This window comes from Lissotriton helveticus, chromosome 6 (assembly GCF_964261635.1).
Source record: "Lissotriton helveticus chromosome 6, aLisHel1.1, whole genome shotgun sequence".
Classification (NCBI taxonomy): domain Eukaryota; kingdom Metazoa; phylum Chordata; class Amphibia; order Caudata; family Salamandridae; genus Lissotriton; species Lissotriton helveticus.
In genome coordinates, this window is record NC_136067.1 from 874,924,598 (window position 1) to 874,952,271 (window position 27,674).

General features: G+C 44.1%; 1 protein-coding gene across 1 annotated transcript in view; it reads left to right on the forward strand.

Moving 5' to 3' along the window:
• Positions 1 to 27,674, forward strand: part of MAN1A1 (mannosidase alpha class 1A member 1) — a 549,722-nt gene that overhangs the window by 170,673 nt on the left and 351,375 nt on the right. The window contains exon 4 of the mRNA XM_078648470.1: positions 17,246 to 17,326. Within this exon, the coding sequence (XP_078504596.1) occupies positions 17,246 to 17,326 (81 nt within the window). The remainder of the gene's footprint in view (positions 1 to 17,245; positions 17,327 to 27,674) is intronic.

Below are 27,674 nucleotides of genomic sequence, written 5' to 3' on the forward strand. Positions count from 1 at the left end.
CTTACTGTAAATCAAATTAAAATAAAAACACAATATACAGTTATTAAGTTCACCTTGTCAATAGGCCCACAACTTTAAACAGGTACAAAAGTACACGTTTCTAAATGTTTTTATGAATAATTGTTAATGAAGTTTTCAGCATAACCTAGCAAACTTACATTAGAGACCGTAACACAAGGCAGTCTGTAAATTATGTAGCTGATATTTACAACTATAGCATTTACAATTAGTTGTAGTTTTGAGTTAACTTGTTCCAACTCACTGGGAAGGTTTCTAATCCAAAAATATGAATTGAACTGGGAATGACACTGCCCAAAGATAAAAGGCGGACTTTCGAGTCTAGAAGCAATAGTTCTGCAGGAACTCAAGTTTTGGACATCCATAAATGTATAGGAATAAAAATGCCAACATATATTGAGTTGGTGTAATGTCCAGTTTGCAAATCCTGACAATTGTGCAATTACAGCTTTAGTTTTAGATTGATCTTTAAGGGCATGCTGGCTTGCCTCCTGTTTTAAGTCTCAGGGAAATCAAAGTCCCACCCCCTGCTCCTGTACCTAGTGCATTAGACGTGGATCCCGGTACATGCTCCAGTGGAACAGACACATCCTCTGCTGCATGAAGCAGAACAGACTTATTGCAGCTGTTGCAGTAATGGAACTGGCGCATTGTGCTTGGAACCAGCGCATCGCTGCAGTGAGACTATCTAAGCATCCCCTTGACTGTGTGGAGATAACCAGCATCTTGGATGCGGTCCTTCATCTTCAGAACCAGCATCACCATTGTTGATTGGAGAAAATCAACTCATTACCTCGACTGTGGGATTGACACATACACATCGCTCAGCTGCACCCCTCATCTCGTGTTTGGAATCAAGATACTTTTATTCAGTGGGCCTTTCCTGGCTCCTGTATCGCCCGCGGTCCATTGCGGTCGTTCAGAACTCTTGACTTTGCCCCGGTCCAGTATGATCAGACGCATAGGCACTTACTGCTTCTAGGCGCTATTTTTACTTTTTTTTTAATAGAAAAAAGTTGACTTCTACGTTTTAGATTTTTGTCGTTTTGGTCTTGTTTTATTTATAAAAATCAATCGATTTTTCTAAACTTGTATGGAAACTTTTTTGTGGTGTTTTCACTGTAACTGTTTGAAGTGTTGCACACATACTTTGCTGCTCTGTGCCAAGCAACCCTAGGGTGAGCACAGGTTTATTTATAGTTTGTATCTGACATGCCTTGACTAGAATTGTTTACTGCTTGAACAGGCTGCATACCTCTGCCAACCAGAAACCCAATTTCTAATTGTGGGTTTAAATATGGGAGGAAAGGGAAGAGAATTCCATCGCCCTGGGCAGCTAGCTGTAGGGAAATATACTACTTGAAAGCAAGATATGATGGTTGTTGTAAAATATAAGCCTGTAAGTTAGGGAGGTAGCTTCAACTGAACGCCTCCCTCCGGAGATTGCCAATGCAATGCATGGATGAAGATTCAAGGGTAATTGTATTTTTTATAAGTAAAAAGCTTGCCACAAAACCACCTGTCGACTTGGGCATGGTGGCATGTCCAACTTTGAAACACCTGGGTTTTTAAATTTCCAGTTACTGATAAGCAAATTATTTCCAGATGTCTTAAACAGGTAATTTGCCAGTTTGGTAGAAATATATCCCCTAGTCCTGAATTGGGTAATTCATTGTGAATGGTGATTTTGATGGATTCAATCATTTATTGTTGTGTGCTACTTGGATGTACTATCACTCAGTGAAGGAGTATTTTGCAAAGTGAACCAAAAGCGAGGTTATATTTTTTTAAGGAAATAGAAGCACCAAATAGCTTGCAGTCTCCTTATGTCTACAAGGCAAAATCTACACAAAAAAATTCTTAAACCAAGCAAACTTATAATAAACCACATTTCTCATGGAGGCATATTTGAATGCAGTAAGAACATGACACAGAAAGGAAAGGCGTCCCTCTTATACACAGTAGTAAGTGAGAATAATAAAGCAGGAAATCTAGAGGGAGGATTGTTATTGATTCTGTGAATAAACCACGACTTTACTCCAAGTAGACCTCTCACAGAAAACACTTATTTTAAGACACTTCATGGAGCCTTGATTAAAGTGCAAATTTTCTGGTTGGAGCGAAAACCGACAGGCTAGACTGAAGTTAGAACATGTGATGGGATGCCCAACTAGCTTTCAGCACCTTCTCCACTATTGTGGCGACCACCATGCCAGTGCTATTAATGGAAAATGCCCACCAAAGAGAAAGTGTTTGCATGTGCTGACTGCAAGCTAAAACTGAAGCAGTATGCTCTGGAGTTTATCTGTATGTTCTGGGAATAGCTTCTCAAAGTAGCTGTGCCATGCACAGCAGTGGTTCCTACTTTCACACTAGTTCGAATACGGAGGGGGGTGTTTTTCATTTGAACAATCAGTGTGTTTGTAAAAACTAGGTCAGGGACAATCAATATTTGCCCGGCGGTATCGCCTCTTTAACCCACAAAATATTAATCAATGAAGAGGCAGGCGCTGGAGACTGGAAGGCAGGAAACAAGGTTTATTCTCTCCGGAGGAGAACACATCAGTTCGGACAGCAGGTATCGTCACGAGGTGCTCTAACCGCATCTCTGAGGCCTTGCCTCTTATACACAGGTTTATTGCTTTATTACATACAACTCATTCTTGGCAATGCTTTGATGTACGGAAAGACATTCTCGGAATCCCCGCTCCAAGCCTGTTCCCACACACATATACAGTAGAAGTCCCCACCCCGGTCACAACAGGTGATGATTATCGCGCAGCTGGACATTCCGCCGATTCACGGAATGTGGGAGGTTTGATCGGATCTCATAGGGTGGGGGCTTTGATCAACTCGAGGGTCCTTTAATGAGGGAAGCTTCCTACTGTACGGGGGGGGCAATAAACAGTATCCGCAGAGCTAGGTGGCGGCCTGGGAACGAGGAAGACAAACGGGCACACAGGAAAGGGGGTTTGTATCAAAGGGCCTGGGACCATGAAAGGAATGAAGGGAGGTGTCGCACTGGGAACAGGATGGGGTTCTGAAGCAGAGCTGCGCTGAAGAGGGGTTTATGACCCAAGGCATGTGCGAGGGGGGGTTGTCAGCGTGCGGGCTTTGGGAGGGCGAAGGGCTATGCTGGGGGCCAGTGGTGTGCAGAGGGTGGTTCTGATCGAGGCACCTAAAATGGCGGGTGCGCACGACAAAAAGTGTGGCATCAGGGGAAAAGGCAAGATGGCGCAGATAATGTTTACCAAACCGTACTAATTTTCCACATGTTTACATAGGCGATCTCAGACCGAGTACCTCTAAAAGCCCAAATAAGTCATAAGAATTCATACATTTTAATCTGGGTACTTAACCTTCCTTCTGCCTTTAATGAGCCAAAGGACTAAAACAAGCCTTCCACAGTGACCAGTTTTTCAAATAGGATATAGCCTGTTGAAAAGTGGCAATGGTCCTATCATTACAGTTTGTCCCCAAAAAAATAAAAAATGAGCTGGACCATCCAGAACACAGACCAGGCCGTATGCTTTTCTAGTACAGATGGCTACTAGCAAATGGGGAAAATCATAAGGCATCTCCTAACTTGCGTCTGACGTGTGGCATCAGTGACTGCTGTTACAGAATCCAGTCTCTCCATCTGTAAAAACTTTGGGTGTTGAAGGTTCAATTTGTCTGCAATCAAATCTGTAGTGCTTGGTCCCTGGAAATGACCATATTGTCTGCAACTGTGATTGTCCTGCCAAATTTTCATTTGAAACTCCTGGAATACGTACTGTCTGAGCAGCAGTTTGGCATTTGAGGCAAATACCCCTAATTTTGTTCGCCTTGGAGTAGGGCTGAGAAAACTAAATCCCTGGGATTGTCTACCTGCTTTCCCGTTCCCAGTGGCTTACATACTTCCGACATATGGTCTATTTTCAAAAGAACTGAAGCCACTGCATGTCACTAAGGATGGTCAGCAGCTCTAGTGCTTCAACATTAGCTGGGGTAAGAACCCTGTCTAGTCTACATGCATCAGACACTTTCACAATTACTGGATAGAAGCCAGAGCTGGTCTTGTTCCAAGCTCCATCTATTGAAGCCACAACCTCTTTCCTTTGGCTCATGGATTGATTCCCGCACCAGGAAGCCTTGAACTTTGCAGAAATCCAAAGATCCTGGAAACAACTTGTCTTAAAGTATACTGCGAAGGCCAGTTACCTTCACTTAGGATACTTACATAGTGGAATAGAGAAAAGTAATAACCTTCACTCGGCCTTCATATAGTTTGGTTAATCTGCCTGAAGCTATGATGTGGTTTACCAGATAGCAAATCCCTAACAAAACTGGGTCCCCACAGGTTTTAGTGTCGTGGCTGTTCATTAGGTCAGTGACATTCCCAAGGGGAGAGAAGTGAACACCCAGCATTGCTCTCTCAAAAAGAAATCTCAACCAACTCTTGGGGTCTTAATCTGGATCAATAAAGTTGAAGTTGAAAATATTTGTAAAGCGCTCTGTGACCAAGCGGCTTCCTGGCGCTAGGAGATTAACATTTGCCGAAAGAAAAAACACCAGGGAGTGACTAGGAAGAGAAAGCTTGGGAAAACAGATGGGTTTTGAGTGCCTTACGGAAATGCAAGTAGACCGGGATGGATCTGATGGTCAATGGGAGGCTATTCCAGAGGCGGGGGCAAGGATGGAAAATCTGGTGCCACCTACTCTGGACTTGTGGAAACGGGGAAAACTTAAAAGTGCCTGGCTAGAGGAGCGGAGATTGCGGGAAGGGATATAGCGGAAAATCATGGAATTGATAAAGGCAGGGGCCGTGCGAGCGCGGGCCATGAAGACCATGCAGCCCATCTCGAAGAGGGTTCTCTGCAGGATGGGGAGCCAGTGGAGGGACCTGAGTAGAGGGGTGGTGTGGTGAAATTTAGGAAGCTGATAGATGAGGCGAGCGGCCTGATTCTGGATGGACTGGAGGCGCCGCAGCTCGTAGGCAGGAATGCCCACGTACAAGCAGTTCCCGTAGTCCAACCGTGAGAGAATCATGGCCAAAACAATTATTTTGAGGGCATCAAAGGAAAAAAAATGGGAAATCTTTCGGATAATCCTGAGGGACAAAAAACAGGATGAAACAACAGAGCTAACCTGGGGACTAATGGAGAGGTCCTGCCTGATTTTAATTCCCAGGGTTCTAACTGAAGCAGAGGGAACCGGGGGAGGACCAAAGATGGAAGGCCAGAAGGCAGGGGTCCAGGGGCTGGTGGAACCACCAGTCAGGACCAGCTCCGTCTTGTCCGGATTAAGTTTTAGGTGGTTTTGGTTCATCCAGTCAGAAATAAAAATAAGTGTGGTTTGAAATTTAAGGAGGGAGTCCAGATCGTGGGATAGGTCAAAAACAAGCTGAAGGTCGTCAGCGTAGTTGTACACGGAGACCTCCATGGTTAGCAGAGAAACAATAAGGGGGTAGATATAAAGGTTGAAAAGAAGAGGGGAAAGGGAGGAACCTTGGGGAACCCCACAGGGAAACGAGCGGGGGGAGCAGAAAAACCAGAGAGACGGACAGCCTGCGTCCGACCTTGGAGAAATGAGGCGAGCCTAGAGAAGGCGGAACGCTGGATGCCCGCTGCCCTGACACGGTCGAGGAGGATGGAATGGTCGACCGTGTCAAAAGCAGCGGACAAATTGAGAAGCACCAAGGCTTGGGGGAAGTTGGAATCAGCCTTACTCTTCAGCTCGTCCAGAACAGAGAGGACCACAGATTCAGTCGAGTGGACCGGACGAAAGCCAGCTTGATGGGAGGCCAGAAGATGGTTGTCCTCGATGTAGGCCGAGAGGCAGGAAGTGATGTGGCTCTCCAGGGTCTTGCCTAAATAGGGGAGCAAGGAAATGGGCCTGAAATTGGCAGGGAGAGTGGGGTCAGAGACGGATTTTTTTAAGATGGGGATAACTGTGGCTGATTTAAAGAAGGCTGGAACTATACCCTGGAAATGGAAGAATTAAGAAGGGAAAGGGGAAGGTCAGGGCAACCAGAAAACAACTCCCTTAAAACACGAGCCGGTCCATAGTCGGCAGGGGAGCCTGACTTAACTTTCCTGAGCAGAACAAGGAAAGATTCCTTAGAGATGGGTAAAAATTGGTTGAGAGAAGAGGACAGAGGGGGAAGGGAAGGGGAGGGAAGAAGAGAAGATGGCGGAGGGATGTTCCGTTTGATGTTGGCAATCTTCTCAAGAAAGAAATCGTTCAAGGAGAGACAGAGGGCTTGGGATGGGACAGGGTAGGGGTTGACTGTCGGATGCGGCCAGATTGTGGACAATAGAGAAAATCTCCTTTGGTTTATTAGCCGTTGACAAAATTTTGCCAGCGAAATAATCTGATTTGGCTGAGAGAATAGCTCTCTTGTAGTTGTTAAGGAGAGACCTATATCGATCTCTCAGAGAGGGGCAGTAATTGCGCCTCCACTGACGTTCTGACTGTCTGAGAGCCAATTTAAGGGCTTTAAGATCATCAGAGAACCATTTATTGGCTTCGTGGAGGCGACACGCCTTGACCCTCCTGAGGGGGGCAACCAGGTCGCATGAAGTGGACAGCCAGGTGTTAACGGCGTCGACTTGGTGGTCAAGGGAAAGGTCAGATAGGTCGGGGGGAAGTCGCCAGGGAAGAGCAGAGAGTGTTAAAATCCACCCGGTTCCAGTTCCGTGCTAGAATGTTCTTGGGCAGGGGGGACTTGTCAGTAGCTCCAAGATCGATAGAGAAGGAGATGAGCGAGTGGTCCGACCAAGTACAGGGAAGGATGGTGGTGGAAAGTATAGCCCGACTAGCCGACCATAACTGGTCAAGAGTATGACCGTGTGCGTGAGTGGGGGAGTGAATATGGGAAATAAGATTGAGACCACGCTGAGTGTCAGTAAAGTCTTTAGAGGTCTGATCTTCGCTGGGGTCTCCAGGCCAGTAGTTAAAGTCGCCCAGTAAAAGAACCGAAGAGTTATTGACCACAAGAGTGGCCAACAGCTCCTGTAGAGCAGGCACAAAGTGAGACATGGTCTGAGGAGGGCGGTAAAGAAGGACTACAGTGAGGGGGACTAAAAGGTTCACCAAACGAGCCACTATAAGGTCTACATTAGGTATGGCGGGATAGGAAAGCGGTTGGAACTGAAGATTGGATCGGCTGATCATAGCCACGCCCCCGCCGACTTTCCCGTCGGGACGATCGACCCGGAGGGCATAGTAGGAATCGGGAAGCGCAGATAAGACATCAGGCAGAGAATCTGCAGAGAACCAGGTTTCCGTAAGACATCAGGCAGAGAATCTGCAGAGAACCAGGTTTCCGTAAGAAACAGGAAATCGGGAGTCTCTGTGTCGAAGAGATTGAAAAGTTCCAACTGGTGCCTGCCCGCCGAGCGGGTGTTGCGGAGGAAGGCTGAGGCCACAGTGGGCGGGCAGGAAGGGGAAGGGGGAGGGGGAAGGGAAGCAGGGAGGACGGCTGACTGGGGTCTAAGCAGGGGGGCTGCAGGGAGGGAGGGAAAAGAGGCAGGGATTCCAAGAGCAAGAATGCGTTTGAGCGTAGAAGGACTGAGGGACCCTATTACCTTGGTGAACGAGGAGCTGTGCAGAAGTGTAGGTTAAAGAAGGGGCAGGGTCTGTGGCCCCGGGTCCCGACCGGTCGCGGACAGGCGCAGACGGGCTTGCCTTTGGTGCGCCTTCGGCGGGCCGCCGGCGCGCCCGCTGCGCGCGTCCGCTTCGCGGCCGGGATGATATTGTCATTATATGCTGGCCAAAGAGGGGAGTGGCCGAGAAACTGCACCGGCAACCCCAGAGTACCCTCAAGATGGCGCCGAACCTCGCCCGTCCCTACCACAGCAACCTAATCGGCTGTGAGGGGGGAACGATCGGCGAGGGAGGGCAGTGGCGGTGAAAGTGCAGGCAAGTGTAAAGATTTAATAAACAAGTTACACAAAATACACAAAAAGACCGGATCGCTTTTAAAAAACACAGGTATCGGTGCTCCCAGCTTAAATGCCTCAGGAGATCTGCAGGCAATAGTAAATCATGCGAGCAGAGCGACCGGCACGCCAGAAATACTCGCCAGAGGGGGGAGTGGCCGAGAAACTGCACCGGCAACCCCAGAGTACCGTCAAGATGGCGTCGAACCTCATTCGTCCCTACCACAGCAACCTAATCGGCTGTGAGGGGGGAACGATCGGCGAGGGAGGGCAGTGGCGGTGAAAGTGCAGGCAAGTGTAAAGATTTAAAAAACAAGTTACACAAAGTACACAAAAAGACAAGATCGCTTTTAAAAAACACAGGTATCGGTGCTCCCGGCTTAAACGCCTCAGGAGATCTGCAGGCAATAGTAAATCATGCGAGCAGCGCGACCGGCACGCCAGAAATACTCGCCAGAGGGGGGATCAATGAGTGTGTCTACGTCCGGTTTCATCAGAAAATGTTGAGTTGCATATCTCGGAGGAGGAAAATACCTCTGTGTAGGTCAAACCCCTTATTCTATACCTGTCTCCAGTTTTCATCCTTCTTTGCACTGCCAACATGACCCTATAAACTCTTGCTCTGTAGAAAACAACGCTCTGGTACCTAGTTATTTGCAGAGATAGCATGAATGGTCTTCCTTACCTGAGAGTGAATTGCTAATGCCACTCATTTCTTTTCTTGCTTGTTGTAGCAAAACCATTTTATTGAAGAGCACCACGGGTGAGTAGCATTTTGGAAAGAAAAAATTAGTAGGAGGACCTCCATTTAGTAAAGTTTTATCAAGCTTCCCCTACGTTAGCACAGTATTTGTCTTATCCTTATTTATTTTCAGATAGCTCTGGTTCATCCAAATACTAATATCTATTAGCACAAAATGGTGGAGTGCTTACTGTGTAGCTGATCAAATTGGACTATAATTTAAATTCAGTGAACCGTCTGAGATGCACCTGTGGGCATTGTATGGAAGGGGTGCAGGCCTCGTAAAATCATATTATGTTTTACCAGACCTGCAGGTCTAGTCCCTTTAATCTACTTTACCTTATTGTAATGCTGTTGACCCATAAACTGGTTCCTGAGCAAATATTTTCATTCACTGAGACGCCATTTTCATCACTGTCACATATGAGAGAGCACCTTCAAATATGTCAAATGGGTGTGTCTGCCATACAAAAAACTCTTGTTTGATTTAATAGAATAAACTTTTGCTCCATATATAATACAATGCAAACAAATCGCTGTGGTTCACTCGGGCGCGCATCTAACTCATAGTGATGCTAATCAAATAGAAACAAAAGTTAAGAAAAACATAAATTGTGATAAGCCTAAAAACAAACACCTACAGGACAAGTGGTAATGGTCCCATCAACATTAATAAAACCAACACAGATAGTAATTACAAAATATTCATTCAGTTTCACAGAACGAATAGCACAAGTGGACTAAACAATCAAAAAGCGCAACACCAAGATATGTACTATTCAGAATAATAGGCTGTCAAAGTTTAACAAAGGCACCTGAGATTTATATAATATGAGGACAAACTCCTATATTGCTACAAGACCAAACAAGAATTAGGTCAATTCCAACCGTCCATATTCTGTAAATAAAACTCGACTTTTCAGCCCACTGGTAGACTTGACCGGGACCATCATCCCGACATCTTTTTTTTTGGGAAAACACTGGGCTGCCTATTATTCGGTATAGTACATATCAGGCCCCAGAATGGACCTGTAGGTCCTAAAAGTAGCTCGACCTGAAAATATCTGACTTTCCATAGCGTGTAGGAGAAGATTTTTCGAGGCCTGGGGTATATGCTAATTTTGAGCGAATAAAGGAAAAGGTAATGCCGGCAAGGTATTTCTTGGGTTATGAGTCAAAGCAGAGGAGAAACGACCTCGCTTGATTGTAGTTCTACGACCAACTGAAAAAGATCGAAACCATTTCACGCAAGTGATCTCCACTATGCCTGAGGCAGACACTACTGTTTTGGCAAGGACTTTGTGGTATATGACCTAAGAACTGCCATGGTCATTCGCTGTCTTCTAGAATCAGTGTTCTGTACATGACCACTCATCTAGAAGCATAGTTTCTACACTATGCCATTGGTGAAAACAGATTGCTAAAGTTGGCACAAACAACTTTCTCAAAAATGTTACCTAAAATTTAGAGACCGGCTGCGAGTGGGTAAAGACCAGCCACATCAAGTTTAAGAGCGACTTTTCAGAAAAGTGAAATTTCAATTGTTTTAAAGAGTCTAGGACCAATTCATTCAGTGAATGCTTACTGAAAAACCTTGCGGGAAGATAGACCCCATTTTAAAATTACATTGTTTGGGTGCTGTTGGGATTTCCTTTAAGTTTTTAGCTTTTACAGAGTATTTTGGGTTTAAACTAAACTTGCATGGGTGAGTGGGTGGGGATGGATCTAATTGTGATGTTACTACCTACTTGTAATATGAGATTATATCCACTGTAATCACTTGCCGCTGTTGAGCTCGGATGTCGAAGCCTGCTTCTAGAACCAGCACAGATTTTTTAAAGCATCTCCCTAAATGTACTAGTACCACAAAAAAACAGATTTCTACTTCCTCCTGTAGTCTAGGGAGGAATCTGTTTGTAGCGTTATTGTTTGAAAAGTTGCAGGCAACTGAGTTTGCCAGTGACTTACAGCCTGATTCATCAAGCTAAATTGCACTCGCAAAGGGCAAGATTCTCAGAATCTTGCCTTTTGCGAGTGCAATTTTTGCATTTGGGATTCATCATCCCAAATGCAAAAATCGCTATTTAAGAATTCGCATATTTGCGAGGAATTGGATTTAAGGAATCTCTAATAGAGATTCCTTAAATGCAATTCATCAACCAATTAGAAATAGCGAAATCGCAATATTTGGTCTCAATTTACCACCAAGTCTGACTTGGTGGTATATTGCGAAAATAGTGTAAAAAGCACTTTAGTGCATTTTTTTCTTTTGCATGTTACACACACACATGTCCTTTGGACATGTGTGTGCGCAACACCTGTTCAAATGTGCATTTAAGGGGTGCTACAGGGTGTCCTTTGGACACCCCTGGCACCCTTAAAATCGCTATCTTATTTGCGAGTAGCAAATTGCTACTCGCAAATAAGGGATACTCCCCATTCATTCCTATGGGCCTTTTGGCCCATAGGAATGAATGGGGAGTTATTCCTTATTTGCGAGTAGCAATTTGCTACTCGCAAATAAGGAATGTGTAGGAATCGCTATTTATTTAGCAATTCCTACATGAATACCGTTTTGCGAGTCCTCAATAGCGAATCGCTATGATTCGCTATTAGGGGCTCGCAAAACGGCCCCTTGATGAATCAGGCTGTAGGTCCCTTAATGTATTGCTTGCTATATTCAAAGTATGAATTTCGTTTTTTGTATTTTTCTTGAATGGTTTATTTGTAAAGCCTCATACATCAGAGGGGAGCATGGCAGAGGGGGGCAATCGTTGCGGGTCAATAAAATATCCTCGTCTAAAAATGATACAGCATATTGCCTCGAACAGCTATGCGATCGCTGAACTGTTCACGGTCTTGTAGAATGCTTACAGCGTCTTGAAAAGTTAGTGGGACACATTTGCCAAATGAAAGGAGTCTAATTTTTTTTAAAGGCATTGATGTTATGGAAGCCAACCGGAGTTGCCCATTATTTATCCAGTACTGTCGTTTTTTAATGTTCTACCATAACTGTAAAATTATTGGTGCAGGGTGAGATTTCTTTCAATAGAATGCACTTCATGATGATGCATTGTTCCTTTGGGGCGTTCTTTCAGATAGAAGTGTGAATTAAATAGCACGAATTGTCATAAATCTCCAGTATGAATCAGTGTTTTCTGGCTCCCCGTTTTCTGTGTGCATGCTATAGTACTTTCTGTCTGTTGTAAAACATCTTTTTTCTATAAATCTATATATTGTGTACATGTATGTCTTTCATGACAGGACTGCCTGAAAAGCATGTGTAACCGGTCTGTTTTTTGTCTCCATGCTCCCAGTTCTGTGTAAAACAGGTAGGTTTTCCAAAGAGTACTGTTGTCTTGAATTATAAATTGAGGAGTTTACTGTATTCTTGACCACAACCCTTTCTTCTGTTGGAATGCTGTAGATTGATCTTTTGTTTAAAATGTGATTGTTGTGGAGAATGCTTCCTTCACCAGTATTGTAATACATTCCTAAAGTCAAATATATGCAGAATCATTAAGCTTTAAAAAATTAGTAATTTCAAAGTTGTAGGTGGTGAATTCATGGTATTTAAATTGAATGAAACAGTTTTGCAATTACATCTTTTTTTAAATATTGCTTTTATTTTAATAATAATCCTGTCTGAATTATTCAAAACTGTGTGCAGAAGTCCTGTAAGAGCTGTAAAGAATGTGCATGCATGTTCACGAGTTCACTCTTGCGAGCTATATATGTGTGTGTAAGAATGTGTGAGTGTGTGTGTGAATGTGTGTGTGAATGTGTGTGTGTATATATATATATATGTGTACATGTATGAGCGCTGACATTTACTGTTATAAGTCTTAAGACCTTTGCATTCTTATAAAAAGGTCAGATCAGAAAGGTGTTTGTTTAGCTGTGATAACACCCTGGAGCAGAAGAATAGTCGGGAACCTGCATATTCTCATTTGCATCCCTGGTGTTTTAAATAAGATTCGATTTGTACCTATTATGGATGCTGGAAACAGCCATACCTTTTGCCATTTTGCATGTAACACCTTTTCTCTTTTTCTATTATAACCAAAAAAAGTGTTTAGGCTTCTGAGATGTAAAGTTGTCACACGTTTATGTATGCGTTGAAAGTTTTTGATCTACTGTAATAGGCTGTTTTGAACTACATTTCCTAAGCCTCTGGGGCATCAGCATCAATTGATAGATGGCACTAACGCTATGAACTGGGTAATGTACTCCTGATGCCCATTGAGCAAATGCATGGAGCATATGCCTTTGAGTATGCTTCATATAGTTTGGTCACCTGTTGCATCTCTTGTGAGGCCGTTAAACCCTGTTAAGCCTGATCAAACCTCAGAAGGAAGATTCGATTAGTACATCTATTTCTGCACCTACATCAGTTTTGTTCCACCTCAATCTTTTTTTGTTGAGGTACTCAGTGACCGAATTTTGTCCACCATTCGGTGAGGAGTTGTTCACAATTTTTATATAGGCCCTGCTTTGTCATGATCATCAGCGTTCACTATCTTCCCATGTCAAAACATTTAAGCCTGTAAAGCATAGGATTCTTCTATATACATTTATAGAATTTCTATATATTGTATACTGTAGATTTCATTTCACACTGAAACGTTGTGTGAATGTCCAGAAGACTAAGCTACTCCCAACTCCAGCTGGTACACTTACAGCTTAAATTGCTCAATACTCTGCTGGCAAACTCATTCAAGACTCCTTGAATCCCAAATCTGCTTAAAAACTCTCTTAATCGATAAGTGACCCTGTACTTAAGAAGATAGATTTCGCCCCAATTAATATACTGACTTTCTTCCATTTTGCTTTATGCCCCTGTGCTTGTATTAGAGCTGACTGACTGACTGAAGGTATTTGTAGAGCGCACTACTGTCGAGGCATCTTGGCGCCGAGGAAAATAATTGAACAGAACGCTGACAAGCTTAAAGCTGAGAGAAGCCAGGTTTTCATTTTTTTCCTGAAAACCAATCGATTTGGTCTCATTCTCAGATGTACGGGAATTGAATTCCATAGCTTAGATGCCAGCAAGGAAAAGCGTTTTCCTTCCCACCTTGCTCTTTTTAGCTTAGGACGTTTGACCAAGCCAAGAGTGGCAGACCTCATTGAACGCATTGGCAGATAGCGGGAAAACAAGGATTGTACATCCTCAGCCCCGCCACCAAACAAGGCTTTGTGTACCAGACAGAGTGACTTGAAATTGATACGACGTCATACAGGGAGCCAGTGAAGTTGTTTTATCGCGTTTGATGTGGGGTGGTGTTTAGGTAGTTTAAGCACCACTCTGGCTGCCGCGTTCTGAATTGATTGCAGTTTGGCCAGTTGGGCAGCACCCGCTCCTAGGTAGAGCGCATTGCCATAATCAATTCTAGAAAGAATCGTGGCGATCATGACTGTTTTCCTCAGGGAGAGAGGAATTAACGGGAGGATCTTTCTCAGGCCTTTCAACATAAAAAATACAAGCAGATGACACTTGGTTAATATGAGCGGCCCAGGTCAGATCTCTATCGAACATGAAGCCAAGGTTCCTAGCTTTATTCACTGGCACGCGACAAGCACCGGCTGTAGTTGGCCACCAAAGCTGATTCCAGTTCGAAGCTTTTTGACCAAACTTTAAGACTTCAGTTTTGTCAGTATTCAGCTTTAAAAAATTTGAATTCATCCAAGTCATCAAGGCAGAGGTGCACTTGGAGAATTCAGCTGCCATGACATCCACCGAATGGATTACAGACACTATAAGCTGAGTGTCCTCAGCATATGACACCAGCGTAAAGCCGTAGCTTTCTATTAATTTGGCCAAAGGAGCAACATAAATGTTAAAAACTGTGGGGGACAAGGTGGAGCCTTGAGGGACTCCCCCAGGGAGTAGAAATTCCTCCGACTGGTATGCATCCCAGAAAATAACTTGTCCCCTAGACGATAGAGCTTATACCGATATGTTTAATCCTGTTTGCAAGTCGTTCATCAATACCCAAGAGGCTTCAGGATTATCCCTCATCGCCTGCAAATGCTACACACTGTTCAAAACATCTGGTGCTCCCATCTGGAGGGGACCTGACAGTTCAGGTTGGACCTTTCCATTTGGAGCAGGACTAAGACAGATTTGCACGTGGCTGGTCTCTGCCTGTAGTGGCATAGTGGGAGACAAATAGAATGAAACACCACCTCTAGTGATGCACCTATCTGATAATTTCCTAGAAAAATGTTTCAAATGCTAAAAATGAATTACATCATTTTGTAGTTAATGGCTAACAATCTGATTTTCCTTCCCCCAAAAGGCATTAAATTCAGACTAAATACTCTTCTTTTGAAAATTAGAAAAGAGAAACAATTCTGCCTTGATGGTGTTAGTCATGGAGTTTCTAAATCCTTCTGTTGTCAAATACTGTGTAAAATATAATACTGTTGATTATTTATTCTTCTTTGTCATGTTACACAGCGCACACACAAAAGAATATTGACAAAGCCAATAGCTCTCGCATAGGCCAGTGCTTCAGTATGGCTTGGAGGAAAGGCTGTGGAATCTGACTTAAGCTATTGAGTGTTGACCTAAATGCCTAATTGAAAGTAGGACATGTCAAGTCCCAGCTGGGCTACATCTATATTGTTGGTAAAGGGACTGAAGTATAAGACCACTGAAACTTTTCCTGAGTAAACCTTGAAAGGGTAATTATTTAGTCAGTGGTGTAGAGTTCCATTCTTTACGTAAGTCCTTAAAGTGAAAGATTGTGATCTTTGTGAAAACACAGTAGTGAACTCTTTATATATTGAGGAAAACATCCTTCAACAATATCCGAAGAAACCATGTTATTTCTATATCGTGTGTGAGCAATTTCTCGACTACCCAGACTGCTGTTCTCGGGTTGCTCGTGTTCCCATTTGGGGCACCCGACCCGACACTTGCGGCTAAACTGTTCTTATTGGAGCAGGACCAAGACTGATTTGCCTGTGGCAGGTCTCTGCCTAAAGTGGCATAGTGGGTGAAAACACATGGGCTGTCGGCGACGGCGTGCTGATCGATGAACGTTGTCAAGGTTGCCGCAGGCTTTTCAATAAACACTACTCCGCGGTGCGCATTGTCAATTAAGTTGGGATACAGTTCCCTAGAGCAGTCATATTCCATCACTAGTATCTCGTGTAGTAACGCGCAGCACTCTTTTTGACTGGTGCGGAATTAAACCAAGCCATCCGGTTTGTACTACTGAAAGGAAGACTAAATGGTGCTGGCAATGGTGGTTTAGTGTCCGATTCATTTTGGCCAGATGGGATATCCGGTAATGAGCAAATGTGAAGCGTGAGAACGGGTTTCTTCTAAGCACTGAATCTTGGCGCACATAATTCTTTCAGGAAGTCTTTTTTTTTTTTTTTCTATGTAGACAAAACTCTCCACAAAGACTGTCTGAAATAATTCTAGTTAAGGGTAATGTCTTTTTGATTAGTTTTTGGTTTTTCAGTATACCCAAAATGGTGACAAAGATAACGTCAAGGATGAAAAGGTTTGCTTGCAATGACATTTTAGCTTCTAGAGCTTTTTTGTTGGCTATTATTTAGCTTCTAGAGCTTTTTTGTTATCTGGAAAGGACTGCTGTGGAACGGGGTAAACGAATTGCAGAACTGGCAAGAACTGCCCCCCTACTTATTCTGCAGCCTGTGAACATTGTAAATTGCTTAATGAATACAACGTTCAGCGAAAGTTTGAAATCTCATGAACCTGGTCTCTGCTAGAGTAGTGGACAGTTGTGGGTATCAGTCTAAACATTTGTGTATCATGATTATGTAAATGTAGGTGGGGGGATAACCATTGCCCGTCATAAGAATACAACCACACTGAAAATACTTTCTGCTAACCTACCCATGTCGCATTGCATTTTGACAGTCAAGATGAAACAGGGCAGTGCTTCTAATTTCATTGTTATTCTACAGCCTGTGAGAATGTGTAAAACTTAGTCAGAGCGCTGTTTAACTCTTTTTTTTTTTTTATAAATTGCCGTTATTTTTAATATGAAACCTAGTTTTATCTGTATTAATATGGTCCCCCAGATGGAACATCAACATACATATTCATGTTAAAAAAGTGCCATTGTCTAAAGACTTGGTCCCCAATTGCCCTTCCATATATTTCATCTCAAGAAATACTCTGTGGGTGGAAAAGTGTCGCATTAGATCAAAATATTTAAACTCTCAATGGCAATGCATGATATCAATTCCTCCATTCATCTGGAATCCTCACGGAAATGTCATTCTAAGTGGCCCAAAGCGTAATCCATTTATTTCTTCTTTTGGGGCATACCTGACCTTGCATTGCTTTTTCCATGCCTATGCACCAATCATTACCACTGCACCATTTTTCAACACTTTCATTTTTTAGATTTACTCTGTAGTAAACTTTAGAAGTGAATAAAATTAATATCATGACGGGTAACTACATAAAAAAATTATCATATTTTGTGCCGTTAGCTGTATTCTATATGAAACACCTATGTAAATTGCTTTTCAAATGCTGTAAGGCAAAAACATTATTTGCATTTTTTTCCTTCAGAATGCAGAGGTTTCCGTCTTTGAAGTAAATATTCGTTTTGTTGGTGGCCTTTTGTCGGCGTACTATCTCACTGGTATAGAGGTAAGTTCACCCAAACCTTAAATAATAAAGTGCTATTGTTTGGTTTTTTATAACTTATTTTACGTTTTCTGAACTTAATACATTTAAGAAAGATTACCATGTCAGCTGGCAAATGCAATCTTTTAATGTGGCTGTTTTAAGTACTGTTCGTGAATGTGCAGTTTGGTTGTGTGGAGTTGTTACAGAACGTACATTAACCTCTAACATTATTCTAAAAAAATTATGAATCTACAAGACACTGGCCGATGCCCATGAAATACTGAAGGAGCAAATTTTTTTGCAGAATAGTGCTTTGATTGTGGTATTGAAGTTTGAAGTCTGGTGTTTAAAAAGAACAGCTACTATAAAGGTTTCAAAATTAGGTTATAGTCTTTGTTTTTATACAGATGACTTCAACTATATCAGGTTAGAGCTGAAGTTGAAATCCCTATTGGAAGGCTTAGTAACTATAGAATTGCTTTGAGAATTTCCACACAGTACAGCGATCTGGTTTGATCTTAACCCGCCATATCCCTGTGTCTTATTAGCTCCGTGGAAGGATGCACCCTGCAAGTAGTTGGAGGCTATGGGCACGTCCATGATAGACTAGATGGTATGGCTCTGACATCCAACACTACTTGGAGGGATTTGTTTTACCTGACCCAGAGTGTCCATGCCCAAACGGCGATCTCCCATCCCTACCCACAAGTGATGATGCTCATTCGAGGTCTTCCTCCCCTATTAAAAATCTATCCTGGAATATAGGGGGGATTAAGTCCAAGTTTAGGTCCAAGTTAGCCTGGGGGAGCTTTATTGACCAATTCGATCGGTCTCCTCCAAGAAACTTGGTTCCTTGACCCACTATATAGGCCTGACTGTATTGCTGATCGCATTCCGGCCCACTCTGTAGGAAGGGGACACCCTTCTGGTGGCCTCCTCATTTGGGCTGAAGTGAACCTTAATGTTAAAATATGCTCTTGCTGCCTTTTATTTCACATGATATTCTGAGCATAAATATTACCAGAGAAGATGCAAGCAGTTAGTATCTATACAATGTTTATAGCCGGGTGGCTGGGGTGGGGGGGGGGGGGGGGGAGACCTGGTGATTGGTGACCTCACATAGGGCCCCCTATGATTCACATGACTGGTGACTTGAACACCACATACGAACCACTGGCCACAGGAAATGCCTCTCCTGTTGGTGAGGAAGATGAGGATTGAGAGATACTGATACTCAACACTAAATCAGTGAAGCGCTGGACATGTTCTGCTTATCAACTCCTGTCTTTTGCCTCACTGTGGCCTGGGGGCATATGTTGGCCGCACAGTATCTGATCCCCGTGGTGCTTATACCTTCAATCGCCTCGGCTACACATGCAGAATTGATTGCTTCTTAATCTCTCTCCATCTCTGGGGTAACCTGGTTGATTTGAAGGTTGACCGTGATCATAGCTCTCTCCATTGTTCCCTTAAAGGCTTATTTAACCAGTTCAATAATGCTGCTTGTATCTTTAAGTTCCAATCTGGTGCCCTCAAATGATACGCGAAGGATCAAGTGGGACAAGATAGCTGCAAATCCAAGTTACAGAAATTTAATGAACCTGGACCTTAGGGATGCTATTTTAAAGCAGGAAAATTCCAATCTTGTTCAGGGCAGGGACCAGAATTGGAACTTGAAAATTGTAAAGATTAAGGATGACTTGGTTAAAATTCTTGGAGTGTTTCATGCGTCACTGTAACATCTCGGGCACCCCTCAAACATTAACGTACCCTGTACAACAAGTCCTGTGATGACAGGAAGAATGAGCTTCGCTGAGCCCTTATTAGCAGTGACACTCTTGATATTAGCCAAAAGAAATGAGTATAAGCTGGCCTACATAAGAGTGTGCAAGGACTGGGTGACTAAAGGTTGGGAGAACATTTATTAAGCTGACATGCACAATCACACCATGAAATTGTGGAAGTTAGTGGTCAACGGAGGCCAGCAAGCCCCAATGCTTTTGGTCGATGTCCTTATTCCTGAGGTATGGCATGCTCACTGTTCTTATCTTTATAAGCAGGGGTTGACTGCTGAAGAGTCATACTGTTAAATGTTGAATCTTTTCTCTTCTGGGTCCCAAGTTTGAGTTGAGTGAATCTGCTAGCTTAATAAAAGCTATTGCTGCTGGAAAAGCTGCAGGCGCATTGTATCCCGGGTGATCTTTCTTGCTTACATTGCAGGCTGGGCTCTGTATTTTAATACATTATCTAACTAAGTTTTGAAGGGTGCAAGTCCCTCTGAGTTGGAAGGCGGCTCAAATTGTCCCTATCTACAAAACGGGTCTTTGGAACTCCCCTCTAAATGACAGATCGATTCATCTTAGATGTAGCCCAAAAGGTCTTTGCAATGCGAATTGGAATCATGGATTAAGCACCATCCGACCCTCTCCCCCTTACATGCAGGGTTTAGAAGAGGGATTAGTATTATCGACCAGATTTTTAGGTTTTTAATTGTTTAATTATTTACTGAAAGACACAAGTCATTCAAAATGCGATCCTAAACATGGTCTTAGTAGACTTGGTCTGTGTTCGATTTACTCCCCCCGGGGATGTTGTGGGATGACTTCAGTCATGGGGTCCTGCTCGATCCTTTGGACTTTTTGGTTTGCCTTCATCAGAACACATGCCCAGGTTAGATGGGGCCTGGGTGGGGTGCTTACAGAACGGATAGATATTCGTAAAGTGATCCGGCAAGGGTGTGTCCTTCATCCTAACCTATTCTCTTTATACCTTAATGATGTGGCCACGTATCCAGAGGACCGACAAAATGATGCCACCCAATTGGCTGGTTATAAGATTTTTATTATTTGCAGATAACACCCAGCTGATGACACCCAGTTTAACATCTAGTGGATATGTTCGAGGCTTTTTGCTTTTGAAGAGGGCTGACAATTAACCACTCTAAAACAAAGTTTATGGGCATCAGCCCTCATAAAACCTTTAAGGGCTTGATAATGCTGGAAGATAGACCGTGGCACAAGGTAACAGTTTGATTACTTGGAATCTGATAGAGACATCTAGCCGCAGATGCCTTACCTTTGGATTCCTGGCGTCAGGCCGGATCCAGAAGATTTTTCTTAGCAGTACCCCTGCACGCCGGTAGGTGGCATCTGTTGATTCTGCATGACGGCGTTGCGTTAGTCGTCATCATGACATACACAGTGCCAATATAACCGCCACTCTGGCGCACTGAAATCAGTTCTTTTTTTTCCACACCAGCCAGTGTAGATCTGTTGAAGAGAGCTTACCCCCTGTCATTTTTTGACAGACTTTTTTTTCTACTTTTTTCGACTTCTTTTGTTGTGCTAGGAATGTCTAGCAAGAAGACATCTGGGTTCAAGCTGTGCGACACCTGTCACTGACATGTCTGTCACAAACCCCCACCTTGACTGGTATGAGGAACTGGGCGATGTCAGTGGCCTGGACACCGCCCCACATTCTGGCATGCTGTCTACCCCTAACATGTCTACGGAGGAGGGGGGCATCATTCGCTATGGTAGTGCATAGGGCAGTGGAGGTCTTGGACCTGCAGCTACCTACGGTGGCAGTCAAGACTAACTGCTTGACAGAGGTCCTGCAGCCTGTTGTCTCCAGCTCGGAACTCTTGCTGCCTTTCAGGGAGGCGTTGATGAATGTTCTTTTGGGCATCTGCTCCAAGCCCAAAACAGGGGCTCCTGTGAACAGAACGATTGCCTGCCGCCATCGCCCTGCACTGGGCGACACAGCTTTCCTCACCCCCCACCCCACAAAGCTTGGTGGTTAAAGCTTCCACTTCTCATGGCGCATTACCTTCCGCACCACCGGTCAGGGAACCTAAGAGACTGGAAAACTTTGGAAAGAACATATTCTCTTCCCCCCAGTCTAGCATTGCGGTTGGTGAACACTTCATGCCTGGTCCCATAGAAGGATGGAGATCTTCGTCCTATCCTCGACCTCAGAGACCTCAACTACTTCCTCTTAAAGGAGAAGTTCAAGATGCCCTTCCCCTAGCTCGGGTCCTGTCTACCATGGACCCGGAACACTGGATGGTAGCGCTGGACTTGCATGATGCCTATTTTCATATCCCTGTCCTGCCCATTCCTACCTACGGTTTAAAGTGGGTCAAAAGCACTTTCAGTTTGCCTTGCTCCCTTTCGGCCTCACCAGCGCCCCTCGGGTGTTCACAAAGGTGATGGCGGTGGTTACAGCCAATCTGCAGAGATCAGGGTTCCAGTCTTCCCCTATCTCGACGACTGGTTGAAGGCGGTCTCATCCCACGCAGTCTTCTCCCACCTCCAGACTACGGCAAAACTCCTGCACTTAGGGTTCACTATCAATGTGCCGAAGTCGCACCAGATTCCCTCTCAGATGCTCCCTTTCATTGCAGCGGTTCTGGACATGGTGCAGTTTCTGGCCTGTCCTCCCGAATGGCGGTTCCAGGATATTCAGGCTATGAACCTGATGTTTGGACCACATGCCCTCCTGCATTCTGCTGGTGGACCATGCAAGGTGGCGCATGCAGGCTCTACAGTGGGACCTGAAGTTCCAGTGGGCACAGCATCGAGGAAATCTTACTGACCTAGTTCAGATATCAGAGGGCACTGAGAAAGACCTGGAGTGGTCACAGTAGTGACAGGTGTCTCTTTTGGAATGGGGCGGCCATCAGGAGGAGGTACAGATCAGAGGACTCTGGTCTCTGGTGGAATCCAAGCTCCATATCAACCTATTGAACCTTCGGGCAATCAGATTGGCACTGAAAGCCTTTTTACCGTTCATCAAGGAAAAGCTGGTTCAGGTGTTCATGGACAACACTACCGCCAAGTGGTACTGCAAAAAACAGGGCAGTGTGGGGACGTGGGCTCTGTCAAGAGGCCCTACTTCTCTGGACATGGCAGGAACAGGGCATTTCCCTGGTGGTTCAACATTTGACTAGTTCGCTGAATGCCAGAGCAGACTAATTTAGCCGAAGGTGCTTTGCTGATCACAAGTCACATCCTCATTCTGAGGTGGTACAAGGTCTCTTGCAGTGGTGGGGAGAGACCGGGCACAATTTGTTCTTGTGGCTCTGGATTTAGGACGTAGGGTTTGGTATCCTTAGCTGCTATCTATGAGCATCGATCCTGCGATCAGGCTGCTGCTTCGGAAGGTCTTCCGTCGCAGCAGCAGGGGAGGGTCCTCCACCCGACCTGTCCATTATCCACATCCTAGTGGACTTTCCTCCCGAAGCCTGTGACATTATTGTGTCCAGGCGTTCCTCCACAAAATCTGTATAGGCCTGCTGATGGAAGAGATTTTGTAAATATTGACCAGATTAGTCTATTGACCCCTCATCTGCCTATGCCAGATATTCTCCGGTTTATTCTTTCCTTGGCCCAGCAGGGTTCTGCCTTGGGTACTCTGAAGGGCTACGGTTCGGCCCTTTCAGCTTTACCCTGGCTGCCAGATCAGATCAGCCTTCACTTTGTAAGTCCCCTCTGGTGTAGTGGTTTTTGAAGGGGTTAACCCACTTGTTTCCCCCTTATACTTTTCTTATGCCACAGTGGGTCCTTAATTTCGTGATGTGTGCACCATTGAGCTGCTGCACAACTTCCCTCTACAGTTGCGCATTATAAAAACAGTCTTTTTAGTGGCAATTACCTATGCCAGAATGGTGAGCGAACTGCAGGCACTATCATCACAGACTCCCTTCTTGACAATCTTTCTGAACAAAGTGGTACTAAGAACTACAGCATCCTTTTTGCCCAAGGTTGTAACTCCCTTCAATCTGGGTCAGTCCGTTACTCTGCCCACTTTCTAAGCACCTCCGCACCCTTCCAAAGAAGAGTAGCATCTCCATTGTCTGGACCCAGAAAGAGTATTCTCTTTCTACCTTGACAGCACTAAAGCGTTCTGGATGGATGACCAACTTTTTATAGGGTACATGGGAGCAAAGAAGGGGTGTGTTCAGAAGAGGACCATCACCTGTTGGTTATCCTCTGTATAAATCTGTTACGCCTTGGCAAAGAAGCAGCATTCCAAAGGCCTTAGGGCCCTTTCCACCAGTGCAAAGGCAGACACCACAGCCCTCTAGAATAGGAAACCAATTGCTGATATTTGCCAAGCAGCCATGTGGGCATCTCTGCACACGACTGCCAGACACTACTCAGCTTCGCAGAGAGGGCCTGTTTGGCTGCTCTGTTCTGCAGGATTTTCTGGTATAAAAGGTAAGCAGCATTGCTTGGGTATCTGTTCAAAGGTAAGGAATCTGCAGCTCGATGTCTCAAACAGAGATGGCCAAGATACGGTGTTACCGAAGGGAAGTAACTTGTCCGTTAAGATGACCAGATCTGTCCTGGCTTCCCCAGGTCCAGAAGAGCTTCTTGAACCCATCTCAACACTATGCTGCTATTTTAAGACTTCTCGAGTAAGGCACATCTTCCCTGTGCTAAAGACTTATAGGGCCAAGCCTAAGGGTAGTGCTTTGTACAGGGCTGAAGTTTGGGGCAACACAAATTTGGCTTTGATTGGTGTGGTCAAAAATACGCTCCTGAGAGCTGCAACTGATCAACCAAAAAGTAATCCGCATATACCATTACTCCGGTACATGGGCATTGAACCTAGGACCCAAAGGCCCACCAACTTAAACAGTTACTGTATTGGCAAAGGTTGAAATATTCCTTGGGTATTGAGAAATCTAGGGCTCTTCAGGACGTGATTGTGCTAGGTAATTCTTACGAATTTCGTTGCCCACGCTGCATTGCCAAATGTGATGCAGCGTGGGCAACGAAATTCGTTTTATTTATTTTTATCGGTACTTACCTTTAATGGTCCATATCCCGCATTTTACAACCCCCCCACCCTGACCCCCCCCCCCCCCCCCCCCCCTCCCCTGCCTGACGTCACCGCCCCAGTATAACGCCCGACACGGGCCGTGCCTGTCTTTGGTACGTTATATTTTCTTATGGTCATGTTATGCTCGCTCTATGAAAGCTTGGATCCCACTTTGCAAACAACTTGACTGTATACTGCTTCAGGCTGCCCTACGGCTTCTACGCACTGAGTCCCTGCAGATAGCTGTCTGTTCAGTGCCTAAATATCTCCTCTGGAGTTGGTGCAGTAGATGTAAAGCAATGGACTGTGTTTTATGTTGTGAGCCTTGGCTTTATTTTTTGCCTATTTCCAGTGACTACTTAGTTTTCTCCATATTCATGATTTTATCTCCAACTCCTATTTTTTTTTTATTGTATTGATGTGTAAGGTTTTTATGCTTAGAGTGCCTTATGCTGCCTTTTTTATGGTCAGCAATGTGCTGATTGATTATTTTATAAGTGACCTTAGATTAATATGCAGATGAGACTGTGAGTTTATTGCAGTATCTGCTCGTACCGATTATCGATTATATTATGCTTGGTTTTAAAAAGCTTTGCAGGGATCTGATTATTGCCCTCGAGTTGAACCCTTTTTACAATGTTTTTCATGTGTTTGTTTTATTTTTATATTTGTATGTGCTTTTGTGGTTGGAAATGCCGAATAAAGTATTTCTTGATGACTTTGCTGGCTACAGTTTTTACTGTAGTTTGCATGCCAAATGACCTCAAGTCATTACAGTATGGACTTTTAATACAAGTCTAGATGTACAAGCCTCAAGCCATCTTCTCTACACACACAGACACACACACAAGGGGGTTAGGGTAGCATCTTTAACGAAAGCATTCTGTGAAAGTAAAGCCTGCTTCCCTGTAACTGTAGTTTTCATACCACAGTTAGTTTGTGCAGTCTTCTGGGATAGGTGGTGGGAATTCTTCTTTTGGGCTTTTTTCTATAGCCACTCTAATCGCACTACTTTATGCAGCGTTTCTGATCACTGGTTCTGCAAGCCTGATCTTGTTCTTCCCATTCTTTAGTTAACTTTCAGATTGAAGTTAACATTTGCTGCAAATCATTTATGGTGCTTGACCAAAGGCGCATCCTCCCGCATTGACAGTATTCGAAGTGTTATGATCTAGTTAGTCGGGTAACATTTAACTTTGCTAATTCTAGGATGGTTCAATATCCCACTCTGCTTTTTCTGCAGACATACACCACTCCCATGAATGTGCTGGCAGCCGTATAGTTAACAATTTGAAAGTTTTCATGCAGTCTGATTTGCCCAAATAGTCTATATTGTTCTAAATAAAATTAGCCATCTAGACGTTAGTCACTGCGACCTTGTCGCTTGGTTTAACAGTGCATGGTTTATTAATTAACTTGCAAACGCTAATACCTACCCATTTCACTGTTGTAAAAAAAAAATAAGACATCTGCAGCGACTTTGATGCTACATTGCACCCAGGGACGTAGTTTCAGGGGTTGGTGTTTGGGGTGTTGCACCCCACTAATAAGTGTATTATCGGATAGTTTGGCACAGATTCTTTCGGTCGGGTATTGTGAGAGGTCAGTTGAATTTCACAAGGGATGTTTACATACACATAGACAAAAATGTTCACCCACTCTGGTTTTGAAAGTTCCCAAAATATTGGTTATCCTACAAAATATTGTGTGCTCTTAGTAGTCTTCCCTTTCCACATTCTTCTCTCTTTCCTTTGCCCCTTAGGGTACTATCAAGCACCCTGCTTGCTTTATTATGTATTGATTCAGAAAAGGGGGTGGTGATGAACAGAGTGTCTGAATTAAGCAGACCACTCTTACCCAGTCCAAAGATCAGGGCTTGATCCATCACCGTTATTTAGCTCACTGCCCCATCCCAGCTCAGAACCTGGCTATATGCAAATTACTGCTTAATTCAATGAGCTAAAAAACGGTGTTGGATCTAGCCCTGATCTCTTGACTGGGTGAGAGTACTCTGCTTAATTCAGAGACTCTGTCCATCACCACCCCTTGTTGTAAATAATTTTGTCCACCCTAAGCGTGGAAGGGTATACTCAGATGTGAGTCCCTTGCTCATTGCACCATCAGGATTCAAGCAAGCCGGGCCGAAGACGGCTGTAATGCCAGAAACTGGTCCCCGGAAGCTTGTTTCCTTCCCAGTGTAAGAATTGGCTTTTGTAGTCTGGTCTGCCCTGTTCCCATGATGCACTGGGCCAGGGACAGACTAATTTGCATACAGCCGGGTTCTGAAACTGGGATGGTGCAATGAGCTAAAAAACGGTGTTGGATCTAGCCCTGATCTCTTGACTGGGTGAGAGTACTCTGCTTAATTCAGAGACTCTGTCCATCACCACCCCTTGTTGTAAATAATTTTGTCCACCCTAAGCGTGGAAGGGTATACTCAGATGTGAGTCCCTTGCTCATTGCACCATCAGGATTCAAGCAAGCCGGGCCGAAGACGGCTGTAATGCCAGAAACCGGTCCCCGGAAGCTTGTTTCCTTCCCAGTGTAAGAATTGGCTTTTGTAGTCTGGTCTGCCCTGTTCCCATGATGCACTGGGCCAGGGACAGACTAATTTGCATACAGCCGGGTTCTGAAACTGGGATGGTGCAATGAGCTAAAAAACGGTGTTGGATCTAGCCCTGATCTCTTGACTGGGTGAGAGTACTCTGCTTAATTCAGAGACTCTGTCCATCACCACCCCTTGTTGTAAATAATTATTATGTATTGAAACATTATTTGCAAGCCCGGTTGTCCGAATATCTGAAGCTCCCACCCCTAATCTTACTGACCAAGCTATGCCCCTGATTGCACCTAAAATGATTACATCTTCACTGTTGGCATTTTACTGCAAAAGAGCAGAATCTTAATGCACATGCATGTAATGACTGTTTTTGTACCCAGTGGAATGTATAGGATTGCTGTCTACAGGTTTCATTTGTTTGTTTTCTTCCAGCCATTGTCCTTGGCTCATTACCAGATTCCGGTATATTGGCACTTATTATGTTACTCTCAAATATTACTTACCTTCCAGTTTGACTGTGCCTACCACTGCACAACATTTTTAAAAACCAAGGTTAATCTTGATGGTATTAAAGAAAATGTAGTCCACGAGTATCTAATGATTTAAGGCATTAATTCCAAAGGGCACTTTCTACACGGATTATGGAACTATTTCCACTTTCTGAGCTGAGATTTTCTTTGATTCGTTATTGGTATTAGTTCTATAGTGTGACGACCAGGTATCTCGATAATGACATTGTCAATCAGCATTTCTTTCACGAGAGCTTATTATAGTGAAAGCACACTGTTTGGTATATTTCAGTGGCAATACCACCAGGGTGTGTTAAGTGCATGTTCTCATGTCATTTCCAACCTAGTACCTTTCGTTATGTTATGGGTATCAGATACCGCTCTTTACACTTGAAGGACTTATGGAGCATGTTAGTTCGTTTTTGTGGTTTATCTTAGTCTGTTTTGCCATTGAGCTGACGTTGGTTTTAGG